This window comes from Microtus pennsylvanicus, chromosome 21 (genome assembly GCF_037038515.1).
Source record: "Microtus pennsylvanicus isolate mMicPen1 chromosome 21, mMicPen1.hap1, whole genome shotgun sequence".
NCBI classification, from domain to species: Eukaryota; Metazoa; Chordata; class Mammalia; order Rodentia; family Cricetidae; genus Microtus; species Microtus pennsylvanicus.
In genome coordinates this window covers 19,357,069-19,369,649 of record NC_134599.1, presented here as the reverse complement: position 1 = coordinate 19,369,649, position 12,581 = coordinate 19,357,069, and the positions used below count along the sequence as shown (strand labels likewise).

Sequence of the window (12,581 nt, the reverse complement as noted above, 5' to 3'; positions counted from 1 at the left end):
TGACAAGAATGAAGGACAGATAATTAGTGGCTGAGATAAGAAAGCTGAAAAGAAGGCTGTTTTAAAGAATTATCCTAATATTGGCTGGCTGTAGACACGTGCCTACACCAGATGACTGGGGAGAAGGGGGCTCACAAATGTAAAACCCTAAGAAGGCACAAGATGCATCAAAAATGCAGGGGCTATGGAAATTCCTCTCAAGTCGACATAAGTCACCATAAGGAAGGGAAGAGATGAAGATAAGCCAAGCAGTGGGAGCTGGGTCCTCAGAAAAGGGAAAGGAAGAGGAAGACACTAAGGAGGGACAGATGCACTGTCCTTCAGAGTAGGCAGGCAGAGGCTGAGAGCACAGAGGTTTTGTTAAGCTTTATTCTCCATGGTGTCTCCTGCAGCAGATCTGACACCAGCAGACAGCAACTAAGGCAGCTCTTCAGTGTTAATGGCTCTTAGGCATCTGTCTGGCAGTCTTCCACAGGAGGTTGCGCAGGCCTGGTTATTTGTAATTCAAAAGGCTACTGCCTAGTATCCCTCACCCTGACAGCTCTCCAGGAATGAATGCTCTTCGAGAGCTGGTAGTCAAAGATGGGTAAGAGTTTGTTCGGCAGGCCAACCTAAGACAGGCACAATCAACAAGGCCCGAGCAAAGAACTCTGGCTCCCGCTGAGTGCCCTATGTGATAAATCAAAAAGGGTGCATATGTGGGAAGAAAAGGCCTGCCAGACCAAAAGTAGCCAACCTGGAGTCTGCCTGGAGTTGTCGAAGGTCCCGTCTGTGCCTAGCCAATGCTAGACAAACATGAAATGCCAACTGTCAACTGTCAACTGTCATACAGCTTGGGTGCTGGGAGGGTATGTAAGTTTTTCCCTGTTATTAAACAAACGAGTCTGCTTTAAATCTTCTACCTGACTTCCAGCATCTGTGGTTGTTGACAAAGGCTTTTTTGCCCCCTCCCCTGAGAAAGACGTTAGGACCTAGCAACAGTGGAGCATGAACCATTAAGGACGGACTCTTCCAGGGCACAGGTCAGGGACTTGCTTTTACCTTGTTGGTGAGCAGGTGGCACACTTGCGGCACATAATCAATGAGACATCCTCCTCCTGGGAAAGCAGGGATATGAAGAGCTGAGGAGCCGCCGAGTGCACTGAAAGAACAAAAGCACAAGGAACTTGTCTTAGAGCCGAGACAAGGGAGGCCATGACGCCCCAAGCAGACTTGGCGTCGCATCACAGCCTGGCTGCCAGCTGACTTGGGTTAATGGGATTGGGAATATGAGTTTCATGTTATCATTAAATGCCTATATTTTAATTCATTCTGCTGCACTAACAAGAGTTCAATATTTATGGCTTTTGATTACTGGTTAAATATATATGTATAATGTAGAAAACTAAAGTAAGATCCAGGCAACTCACAGCTTACTCAGAGAAATGATCATTGGTATTACAAAATTTCCAAAACAGGTAAACTAATTTGGAGAGTTTCCTGGAACTGACTGACTGCAGTGTGCTTTTGGCTTGTATATACAGGACAGCTCCTTAACCATTTGTTAAATTGTATAAAAGGAAAATAGTCTGCAGGCGATCCTCCAGTTTCTCTCCTCTCCCCTCCTTTATCTATCTCTATCTCTCTCACATTCTTACTCTGTGTTTGAATTGTGTCATTCTGGAAAAAAAGGCCACAAACAGAAACTGCTTATGGTGCTGTAAAGAAAGAGGTATGAAGACTCTACTCTTGCTGCCAGGCCCGTTTCTCTGGTTTTCAAGAACTGATACTTGTTGCTCTTCCATCACATTGTCTAATTTAGCCTTTCCTACAGCTCGAAGAGAGAATTGCTCTAACTTTATAGGTGAGGAAAGCGAAGCTTGGAGGGCACAGGAAATTATCTGAGGTTTGCACAACTAGTCAGCTGTCAAACCAAGATTAGAAGGCAGGTCTATATGCTTGCACTAGCACCCCTGATATTTTGCTTCCTGAGAGGAGGGTGAATTTAATCATAAAGGGCTACAGGGTTGGGAAGAACAGCTGGTGTGGCTGCTGAAGTCCTCGGGGCAGGATGTTGATGGGGAGAAAGCTCCCGAGGCACTCGATGATGATCGCTGAAGCAGATACGGAGGTGCAGGGCTATCTCCAGGAGCACTCATCTGCAGAGCAGGTGGGCCAGCCTTCCTCTTAATCTCCATACTTCAGCACTCACCCACAGTTTCTCTCCTCTCCCCTCCTGAGATCTGAGATCTCAACAACCAGATTTGCCTGATTTGGGATGAGATGGACTGACCACTCTTGGTATTTACCTTTGAACCACTTAGCTGTTAGATGTTATGAAAAGGAGTTTTAACTGGGCTCATTTTAAAAGAATGTTTGTGATAGGCAGTGGTGGCGCAGGCCTTTAATCCCAGTACTCAGCAGGCAGGGGAAGGTGATCTCTGTGAGTTCGAAGCCCGCCAGATCTACAGAGCAAGTTCCAGGACAGCCAAGGCTGTTACACAGAGAAACCCTGTCTTGAAAAACAAAACAAAAAAGATGCTAGCTTCACCACTCGTTTAACTCAGGACTTTCTTAGCGTGTCAGGATACATGACCTAAGGCCCAGTGTCACACACTGGTAAGTGCTGCTGATTCATATGCCAATGCCCACCTCGTGGGGAAATATTTAACAGGCTGGTCAGAGCCTGAATGTTGCCCGGATCATGAAAATAAACAAAGACTGATGCGATGAAATAAAAACAATATTATATTTTCAAAGGATAGAAGGTAGAAGGAATGGTTTGTGAGCGCCAAACATTTGATATTGATGAACTAACAATAAGAATACTGTGCTGAACATAAGGAAAACTCACCCTGTGCAGAAGAGATTCTGGGACTTACTCGTTCAGATACTGTCAAGGACTTGGGCTGGTGAGGAGAAGGCAGGACTAACCCTAAATAGCAGGTTACTGGTGGAGCGGAGTTGGGCTCATTGCTGCTCCTGATCTCTGCGGTGCAGCACCGAGAGACGGGGTGAGAGGGGGAGGAAGTGCTGTGGGGGTGACAGGGCTCAGGCTGAATCTGGGAGAGGGGTGAAAGCAATGTTTTGATGAAGAAGCACCTTCTGAGTCAGTTTCCATGGATTAAAATGAAACTTGAGGTAAGTGCTGATTCTTAGAGATGAAACTAAATTGCTATGTATAAATCTGAAAGTCGGAGTTTGAAAATCTTTTCATCCAGCAGAGGTAGTTGAATAGAACAAAAGGTAACCAAAAAGGCAATTCCAGCTATCTCCTCAGCTCTAAAAGATAATCAGAGCAACTGTTTCTGACAATTAGCAGGTTCGTTTTCATGCAAATGAAACTGATAGAGTCAGGGTGTCTCTACTATTGAAGGCCTGACATGGCCGCAGTGTGACAACAGAAGGGAATTATTTTGATGTGACAAAGTGCAGGGAGCCAGTCTGTCTGAAAGCCTGACTTAGGACAATGGGGTTTGATGCTGACCCTCAAGGAAACAGCGACTCCCGAGTAAAATGAAGAAAATATCTTTTAGATGGGAGCAACCCAGGTTGGTGAGGGACGCACAGTCATCGTTCTTGCCCCTATAGAGTTCTCTCAACTCAAGCATCTCCTAGGTATGACAGAGATAACACTGCTCTTAAAACAGATCATCACTAGCTGGGCTGTGGTGGCACACACCTTTAATCCCAAGCACTCGGGAGGCAGAGGCAGGCGGATCTCTGTGAGTTCGAGGCCAGCCTGGTCTACAAGAGCAAGTTCCAGGACAGGCTCCAAAACTACAGAGAAACCTTGCTCGAAAAACAACAACAACAACAACAACAAAAGCAAGCAAAAAACAGATCATCATTCAAGGCAGTAAAAGGATTAAATTAACAACAGGGGTTATATTAATATTCAAACATCACCAAGCATTCCAAAAGAAAATACTAGAATGGCTCGGAGCTGAGTACTCCATGCCTAGTGGTAAGGACAGACCCTTTCAGGGACACCTGGGACCATCCTCTGATAATGCTCTTGACTTGGCACTTGACAGAGGGACCGGGAGCTCTCCAGGCTGCCTTCTCCACAGCATAGTTGTGATGAGTGTGGAAGGTACATGCATGGAAACGGGAGGCAGGCTGCCTATAGCACCAAGCTGAAGGAAAGATGACAGGAGTACTGCCAACAAATATCCACAGTCTGCTTAACATTTTAAAGGTGTCATTTCCCCAAATAAACATGTGACCAGGACATCACAGCAAATCCCTGTAAGGCAGAGGAATGCCAGGGCACTCCATGGTATCAGAATATATTTTCTGGAGTCATACCAGAACAGTTGTTACAAGACACTGATGTTTAATGGGTACCTATTTTGGCCGGGCATTTTATAATATCTAAACTCCATTAACAACCCTGACAACCAGACTTAACTAGACCCATTCACAGGTGAAAAAAGTGAGGTTCAAAGTTTCAGTGTCTTATCCAAAAGGATCAATTACAATGCACAACTACATTACAATGCTTGATTTTGTCCTGGTTCCAAAGCCTATGTCCTGTTTCATTAGGAAATCTTTTATAGAAAGATTAGTCTGTCTTTTGTATGGGTGTTTTGCTTGCATGTTTGTCTGTGTACAAAGTCCATGCCTGGAGCCTGAAGAGGGCTTAGGATCCCCTGGAAGCGCGGTTACAGATGGCTGTGAGCTGCCATGTGGCTGCTGAGGACTCAGGTCCTCTTGAAGAGCAGCAAGTGCTGAGCCCTCTCCCTGGCCCCAATACTGAATGCTTTACAGATTACTCCTTATTTAATCCCAGCACTCTGGAGACAGAGGCAGGTGGATGTCTATGAGTTTGAGGCCTGCCTGGTCTACAAAGAGAGTCCAAGAACAGCCAAGGCTACAAAGAGAAACACTGTCTCAGGGAAAAAAAAAGATTACTCCCTAAACTGGGGGTGGTGGTGCACCCTGTAATCTCAGGATTTAGAAGGCTGAGGTGGGGGAAGCTATATGAGCTTGAGGTTAGCTGATGATATGCAGTGAGTTCTGGGCAAACCTGGGCTCCAGTGCAGGTCTCGGTCTTGAAGAACAGCTCCCTACAAACAAGTCAGGCCCCCTCATGATACAGGTTGCCACTGGAGTTCTTTTCATGCATACTTTTCCTAAGCAGAGAACAGCCAATTGACAGTACCCACAACGTATGTCTTCATCTTTTTAATTGTCCTTTTAATAATTCCATAAACATCTAAGAAATTGAATTCAACAGTTTAAGTTTCTTCAGACTTTGCTCCAAAGAGGAACATTTTCTGGGTGCCTAATCATCGTCATTATCTCAGAACATTTCCATTTTTATCTGTTTCTCTAAAATTGAGAAGCAAGAAATAGAATGCAGTATTCCAAGTAAGCAATGGAATGTGTTTAGCTTTACTACAGACTTGTGTAGACAGGCCTGCACCAATGCCACTGGGAGCCTCCCACCCAGTGTGGCTCCTCAGATTTCCCCTACTTGTGATTTTGAGGACTCACTCTGATCTGTCTTTTATCTTCTTCTTCTCCCATACACAATAGGATCTTTCCATATTGTATTAGACCCTAATTTTCTTAACTGAGGATCAAGAGACTCTTGATATGACTTAAAATTGAAATGAAAACCATAAAGTGAAGGAAGGGCTAACAACAGATCTAGAAAATATGCATATGTGTATGGATATGTGTGTGCTATTTATATGGATTATTCTAATCCTACTAGGTTAGCTGTGACATGTTAAACTAAGAAAGGGTAAGATGGCAAACAAGGTGATAAACTCAATGGGTAGAACCATTATAGACAGTTTTGATCACATACTACTGTTAGTATATAGATAAGGAACAGACAGAGGCAGGTGGATGTCTGTGAGTTTGAGGCCTGCCTGGTCTACAAAGTTCTAGCCTCTCACTGGCTAACTCTCACATCTTGATTAACCCATTTTTCTGATCTATGTTAGCCATGTGGCTCAGTACCTTTTTTCAGTGGGGCAGATCACATCCTACTGCTTCAGTGGTCTGGGCAGGAGTGGTCGGAATCAACTTCCTCCTTCCCAGAATTCTCCTGTTCTCATTACATCATTTCTACTTCCTGTCTGGTTTTCCTGCCTGGCCAGTCAGCGTTTATTTAAAACATGATTGACAGAATACAGACAATTCTCCCACACCAGCAACCAAAGGGAGTTAGTCTGCACATGAACTCCCCATGGCACAGAAGGCAGACTAACTCCACTTACTGAACACTGACCACGCATGCATCATGCTCTACATCAGGAGTGGGGCAATGGCTAACTTGATTGTTAATCTGACAGAATTTAGAATCACTATGGAAACAAATCTCTGGGTATATTTCTGAGAGGTTCTCTAGAATAGAATAGTTCTAATGTGGGCAGTAGCATTCCATGGGCTAGTGTCCTGGACTGGATAGGAAGGAAAGAGATCTAAACACAAGTAGCCATGCTCAGGCTCCTGACTGTGGACACAATGTAACTAGTACCTCCTGCTTCCTCCTTGCCATGATGGACTGTATGCCTTTAAACTGTAAGCCAAAGAAAACCTTTCCTTCCTTAAATTGATTTTGCCCCAGGGACCAAAAAGTAATGAACACACAAAGGGCTATTTTATCTTACAGATGAGAAGGCTAGAAGGTGAATAAGCTACAGGACCCCTCTAAGGCTCACAAGGTGGTGATGGCAGACACATCTAACTCCAGTGTTAATCTGCTCCACTCTCAGGTTTTCGGTTACCACATTTGGCACTTCAAAATTCCCCAACACACAGACCCAATCTCTGCTTCTACGTGTAGCTTGAGTGCATCTGGTGATGACAAAGCCCTTGAGGCTTTTTCCAGGAAACCGTACTAAACTTAACCAAGTGCCAGATCTGAAGCAAAAAAAGAGAGCCTTTCTTATTCCAGAAAAAAAGAAACTCTTGAGAACCTAAGACAGCCACACAGATCAGACCAGCAGATCCGAGGCCCTGACCCTTGCCAGTGGACAAGCAAGAAACGTTTGCATTTAAAGGACACAGAGATGGGACTATGTTAACTGCAAACAGTCTGTCTAGCAACACAAGCCCTGTTGTTCAGTAACACGCTTTCTTAAGTTGGTTAAGCATTTCACAAAAGCCTTTAAGGGGCAGTAATCTTAACAGATGTCCGCCATCAGGATTCTGTTAGCATGTGAAAAAGCACTTTAAGGAAAGACCCCAAAACAATAATGGGCTTGGTAGACGTCCTAGGAAGACTTGGTAGAAATGACTTAGATGATGCTCGGCCACTAGAGACACAATAAGGGAAGGTTGGGAAAAGTTCTTCCCCTTGCTGCAGCACCTACTCCTGGCCGATGAACTATAGTTAATTCAATCACAATGTTGAAAAGTAATAAAATACTACTGGCCAGGTATGAGTAAATTTGCTTTCAATTTGTTACACATTTACAAATCTGCACTGCCCCGGGATGGCTTAATGCTCCTGTACTGTGTGGAGCCAGGTGACTTTTTTTATGAACTAGCTTTGAAACATTTTTATTGGATACATTCAGTAGTTACTCAAACCTAATTTATCTTTTCCCAACAACTCCTCACCTCACAAAAACAGGTTTGAAGGGCATCCAAAGGCAGATGCAGGGAACAAGAGGCAAACCTTTGCCCCAGAGGAGAGAGCATCCACCTGCTTCCGGCTCAGTGGTGTTTGCTGAAGGCTCCTAGGGCATGCACACGCATTACCTGACCTGGGCTCAAAGGACTAATGTAGAGGTTGCTGGAGCCTGGCCTGCATACCCAAATGAAAAGACACCAGAAAATGAGATTAGCCCAGGAACTGGCGCTCTTCACTTTACAGCTTGTTTCCACGGTGCTCCTTGCTTGATTTCTTACATCAGCCTCACAAAGTAGTTGAGTGCTCAAACAGCACCAGAGAGGAGAAAGCTGAGGTCGGGGGTGGAGAGAACCTACCCAAACTGGAAACGAAACTGGGCTTGAAAAGTTTCTCTGCACTGGTAGTTTCCGTGTTTGTTTAAGAATAATCTGGGGAGCTTGTTAAAGATTCACAAACCCAGGCCCCACCCTAGAGAAGGCAACGAATGCATTAGGTCCGGCGGGTCTGAGATGGGGTCATTTCCCAGCCCACTCAGGCAGTGCCAGTGCACACCTGCTGCAGCTGGCGTTCTTCACTCTGACCATGTTCAGACAGAGGACACAGGCAGAGGTGGGGAGAGCAAATCTACCTCCCAACCCAGAAGCTTCAGGAGTGTCCGAAAGAAACTGCCATGAGCGTTAGGTCAGACTGGATTACACAGTAAGTCTCAGGCCTGCCAAAACCACATACTGAGACTCTGCCCCCCCCCCCCAAACCCAAACCCAAGCCAAAGCAAAACAAATACAACCACTACCAACAAACAAGGCGGAGAAGGGTACTGAGATGTCTCGGCAGTCAAGAACACCAGCTGTTCTTGCAGAGAACCCAGGTTCAGTTTCCAGAACCCACATTGGATAGCTCACAACCACCTGTAACTCCAGTTCTAGAGGCTGTGACACCCTCTTCTATTCCCCCATGGGCATCTGATTGTACATGGTTACATATACTTATGCCCAGTATATACATCTACATAAAAACAACCAACAAAAAAACCCCACCAGCAAGGCAAAATTGTGGATCAAAAGCAGGGAATACATTGCAGATGGCAGACCATGTGTCTTGGGCCATCCGGAGAAAGACATAACTCCTCAGACTGAGCAGGCTATCTACAGAGTAGAGGACTGTGTCTAGAGAGGAAACAAGAAGGATGATGGCGGATCCAGATGCCTACGTATGGTAAATTAGAAACAAAATGAGGTTAAGAAAAGCTATGTTTAGTCCCAGAGGGAGTGAGATTGTAGAGATAAAGAACTCAGGGCTTCTAGAATGAATCACAGGCAACCTTATTACTTAACTTTCTCCTTTGTTTTGACAACTTCCAAATCTATAACTCTAGATCAGACTGGTATTAAAATCAGGACCCAGATAATATACTTCAACGGATTGACAGCAAGCCCTGCCTAATCAATCAGCGGTTCCTGCATGCATCCCACTTCAGTAATGACAACTCTTGCCTCTTAGTTCCTCAATGGAAAGCCTCAGCCACCACTCCCACCCCCTGCCTCTTCTCTGACAGGCCACGTTCAGTGAGCCGGGACCAACTTTCTACCACAGCCCGCCGGCTCACTGCCCATCTAGGACTGTCCCCACTCTTCTCTTCCCAGTCAAGTTTGGGGGTTTTCTCCCTCCTCCTCCTCCTCAGGTCTTACTCCAATGCCATCTTCTCACTGAACCTGGCTGTACCCTTTTCTGTTGTGCTTCTTCCTAAGGCCTGTACCCCCAAAGACACCCTGTTTGCTATACTAATTTGCCATTGACTTTCCTGACCATTATTTATTAGAATGCAAATTCTTCCAGAATGGGGAACTTTGTGAATTTTGTTTACGCGAGTAACCTCAGAAACAAGAATAATGACAAACTGTACTGGATGTCCAATAAATATTTGTAATATAAGTTGAACATTCTTAATCTGAAAAACTAAAATCCCAAATGCTGCAAAACGGGAAGCTTTTTAAGTGGCAACTGATGCCCCGGTGGAGGATTCCATGCCCAATCTCACCCAACAAGCTGCAGGTAAAACACGGGCACAGGGCTGAGGACATAGCTCAGTGGGGTAAGAGTAGTTTGCTGAGCAAGTATGAAAACCCTAATTCAAACCCCCGGCTCGGACATGAAGACTGGGTATGGCTGCATATGCTTGTAACCCAAGCACTGTGGGTGGCTGAGACAGGAGGACCACTGGGGCTTGTGGCCACCAGTCTAGACCCAGGTAGAGTGAGAGGCCCTGTTCCAAGAAATTAAGGCAGACATTCTCTTCTAGCCTCCCATTATGTATAGATTATACAAATAATGTAAGTACACACACACCGGTACACTGAAATTATTATATGATACTAATTTCAAACTATGTTTAATAAGGTACAAATAAAATTAAATTAATTTCCTGTTAGACTTGGGTCCCATCTTTATGCATAAGGAAATATTCTAAAATATTAAGAAAAAATTCTGACACACTTCCGGTCCCAAGCCTTTCAGATAAGAAACACTCAACCTGTATGGAAATCAGATGGCTACAGTGAAAGCTAGTGCTGAATTTCCCAAACGAACACCAAAACTAACAGACATTCTGAAATGGTCATTATGGGAAGGAAGTCTTAAGAGTGTAGGGGTCAGCAAACATTTTTGGTGAAGAGTTAGCTAATAAACATTGCTTCTGCTGCTTTAGAAGACATGGAAACGAATGTGCATGGCTGTGTTCCAATGCAGCTTTAGTTATAGCTATAGAAAATTGAGTTCCATACAGTTTTTACAAGCTATAAGACATGCTTCTTTACATGCTTTTCTAACCATGGAAAAACATAAAAGTCATTCTTAGCAGGTGGGCCACAGCTTTTGGATCCTTGATTTAGGACTGTTCTACAGAGGCTAAAACAAAAGGTAAAAACAAAACAAAACCGGAAACACTGAAGAAGAGACGCAGGCAAAAGGCCCAGGATGGGAATATTCGCAGCAACAAAAGCCAGGCCCCCCTGTCGGGCCTCCTCGGAACTGTTAGTGTTGGTGCAGCGTGAGCTTCTTTGGGCATGGGTGAGGAGCACATGAGGCAGCTCATGAACCGTGGGAGTTCTTACGATGGTACTAGATTGCAACTGTGCAAGAGAGAGCTATTTATATGATTCCGAACGAGGTTTGAGACATATTCTGGTGTTTTTTACTTCTATGTTAGGTGAAAAAGCTGCCTACAAAAGCTTGCCTCCCACCCAAAATACTAGCTGTTAGCTGGTGACTGATCCTCAGAAATATTAAGATGAATCATATATGCTCTTTTCACAGTGCAAAAAGAGATAATTTTAAAACTCTGAAAATGTCACTTTGGGTAGTCACAAACCACACAATAGAAAAGCTGTCCAGCCGTAGAGTTGTAAACCAAGGGAACCTGCTCCTCTGTGGACATCTTTTGCGTCTTCTAAACTGTGACGCTTCTCTAGGCCGCGCCTCCAACACTGCAGTGTTGAAATGACAAGATGTTGAAACGCATTCAGTGTCTAGGCTGGAAGGCGGCCTCGGCTCCTTGTGCCTCTTCCCTGGGTGCCCCACCCCCTCGAGCTGAGGAACCCATGCCCTTTCTCAAGCAGCTGCCCTCTCACCTACACCAGCCCGTGGCTTTCCTGGCTTGCCCTTGCTTGGTCTCCAAGGCACCAGCTGCTGGCAGAGCCTGGCCTTTCCCCATCACAGAGAGAACTGTTTCTTTCTCCTGCCTGCACAGAGAAGCAGGTATTTTTGGCTTCGACTCCTAAGATCTGTTTTATTTCTCTTGTTACTAAGCAGGTCACCGCCACCCTCTTTTTCTGCAGTGTCATCATTTTCCCACATGGCCCTGTTTGGCACTGGAGGGAGAACCACATCAAATGGAGGAATGCAACCACACACTGCCTTGAGAAGCAAGGGAAGCCACAGGGTGTGCGTGAGTGCGCGCGCGCGTGTGTGTGTGTGTGTGTGTGTGTGTGTGCGTGCGTGCGCAAAATGACCATTTGGGGGGCTTGTTCTCCTATAATCAAATCCTCCCTATCATGTTAACAATGTGGTGGTGTGTCAAAACATTGGAATTCTGCTTCAATCAGCAACCCAGAGCTTAATAGGAAAATGAAGAAACAAAATGTTGGTTTTGCTGTTAACTTGAGGCTGGTCTTATACTTAGCAAAGGAGCATTTGTTTCTTTATGGCATTCTGGCCAAACCTTCAAAGATTGTGTGACCTCTGGGCTATCCAGAGAGGCCTAAGGTAGTATCTTCACCACCCTTTAGGCATGTTTCTTATTTATGTATACTGATGCTGGGGACTGACCTCATTGGTTCATGTTTTTAATTAACTCTCACTTGTCCTAAGCAGACAATCTACCACCGACCTCCCAGTCCTTCCCTAGAGGGACACTGTTCTAGAAGTGGAAGTCCTAAATCCGACAAAGAAAAGTAGCGAAGCAATTTGCTTACAAACATTTTAGACACTGCTGGAGACACCGAGGAGTGAGCAGGAGGACCTTGCCTGGCCAGTATGAACAAGGCCCTGGTCCCATTCTAGGCTCTGTAAGGAAACCAAACTAAACCTGACCACTTACGTTTATGTTGCGAGCAGCAGGGCAGACAGGTCTGGTTCCATGATCCTTACAATATCTACAGTTATCACAAATGGGCCTGTATCAACTGACTGCTTGCTAGTTAATTAAAAACATGTGTCCAACAACTAAACCATTCAGGAACTAAAATAAGATGCCTCGAGCCCAAGCAGAATGTTTAGAAGTCACATTCAATGTCTTTAGGATATAGTGCTATGGCTGATGTTTAATGACAGCTGGCTCGTGCGCATCATCATGGAAAACAGCACTTAGAGGCGGAGCACTTGTAGTGATTTTATCTTTGTGACTAACATGGGCAATTAAGCGGTTCATAAAATGAATGTCGGTATTTTTGTTGTTGTTTTGGTTTGGCTTGCATGCCATTTTGGCTAATGTTGGAACTGGCCTGTTCTC

General features: G+C 44.9%; 1 protein-coding gene across 3 annotated transcripts in view; it reads right to left on the bottom strand.

Annotated features, from left to right (window-relative positions):
* Window positions 1-12,581, bottom strand: part of Babam2 (BRISC and BRCA1 A complex member 2) — a 384,660-nt gene that overhangs the window by 78,404 nt on the left and 293,675 nt on the right. For all 3 annotated transcript variants that reach the window (XM_075955398.1, XM_075955401.1, XM_075955399.1), the window contains exon 8: window positions 1,042-1,141. In XM_075955398.1, coding sequence (XP_075811513.1) covers window positions 1,042-1,141 — 100 coding nt within the window. The remainder of the gene's footprint in view (window positions 1-1,041; window positions 1,142-12,581) is intronic.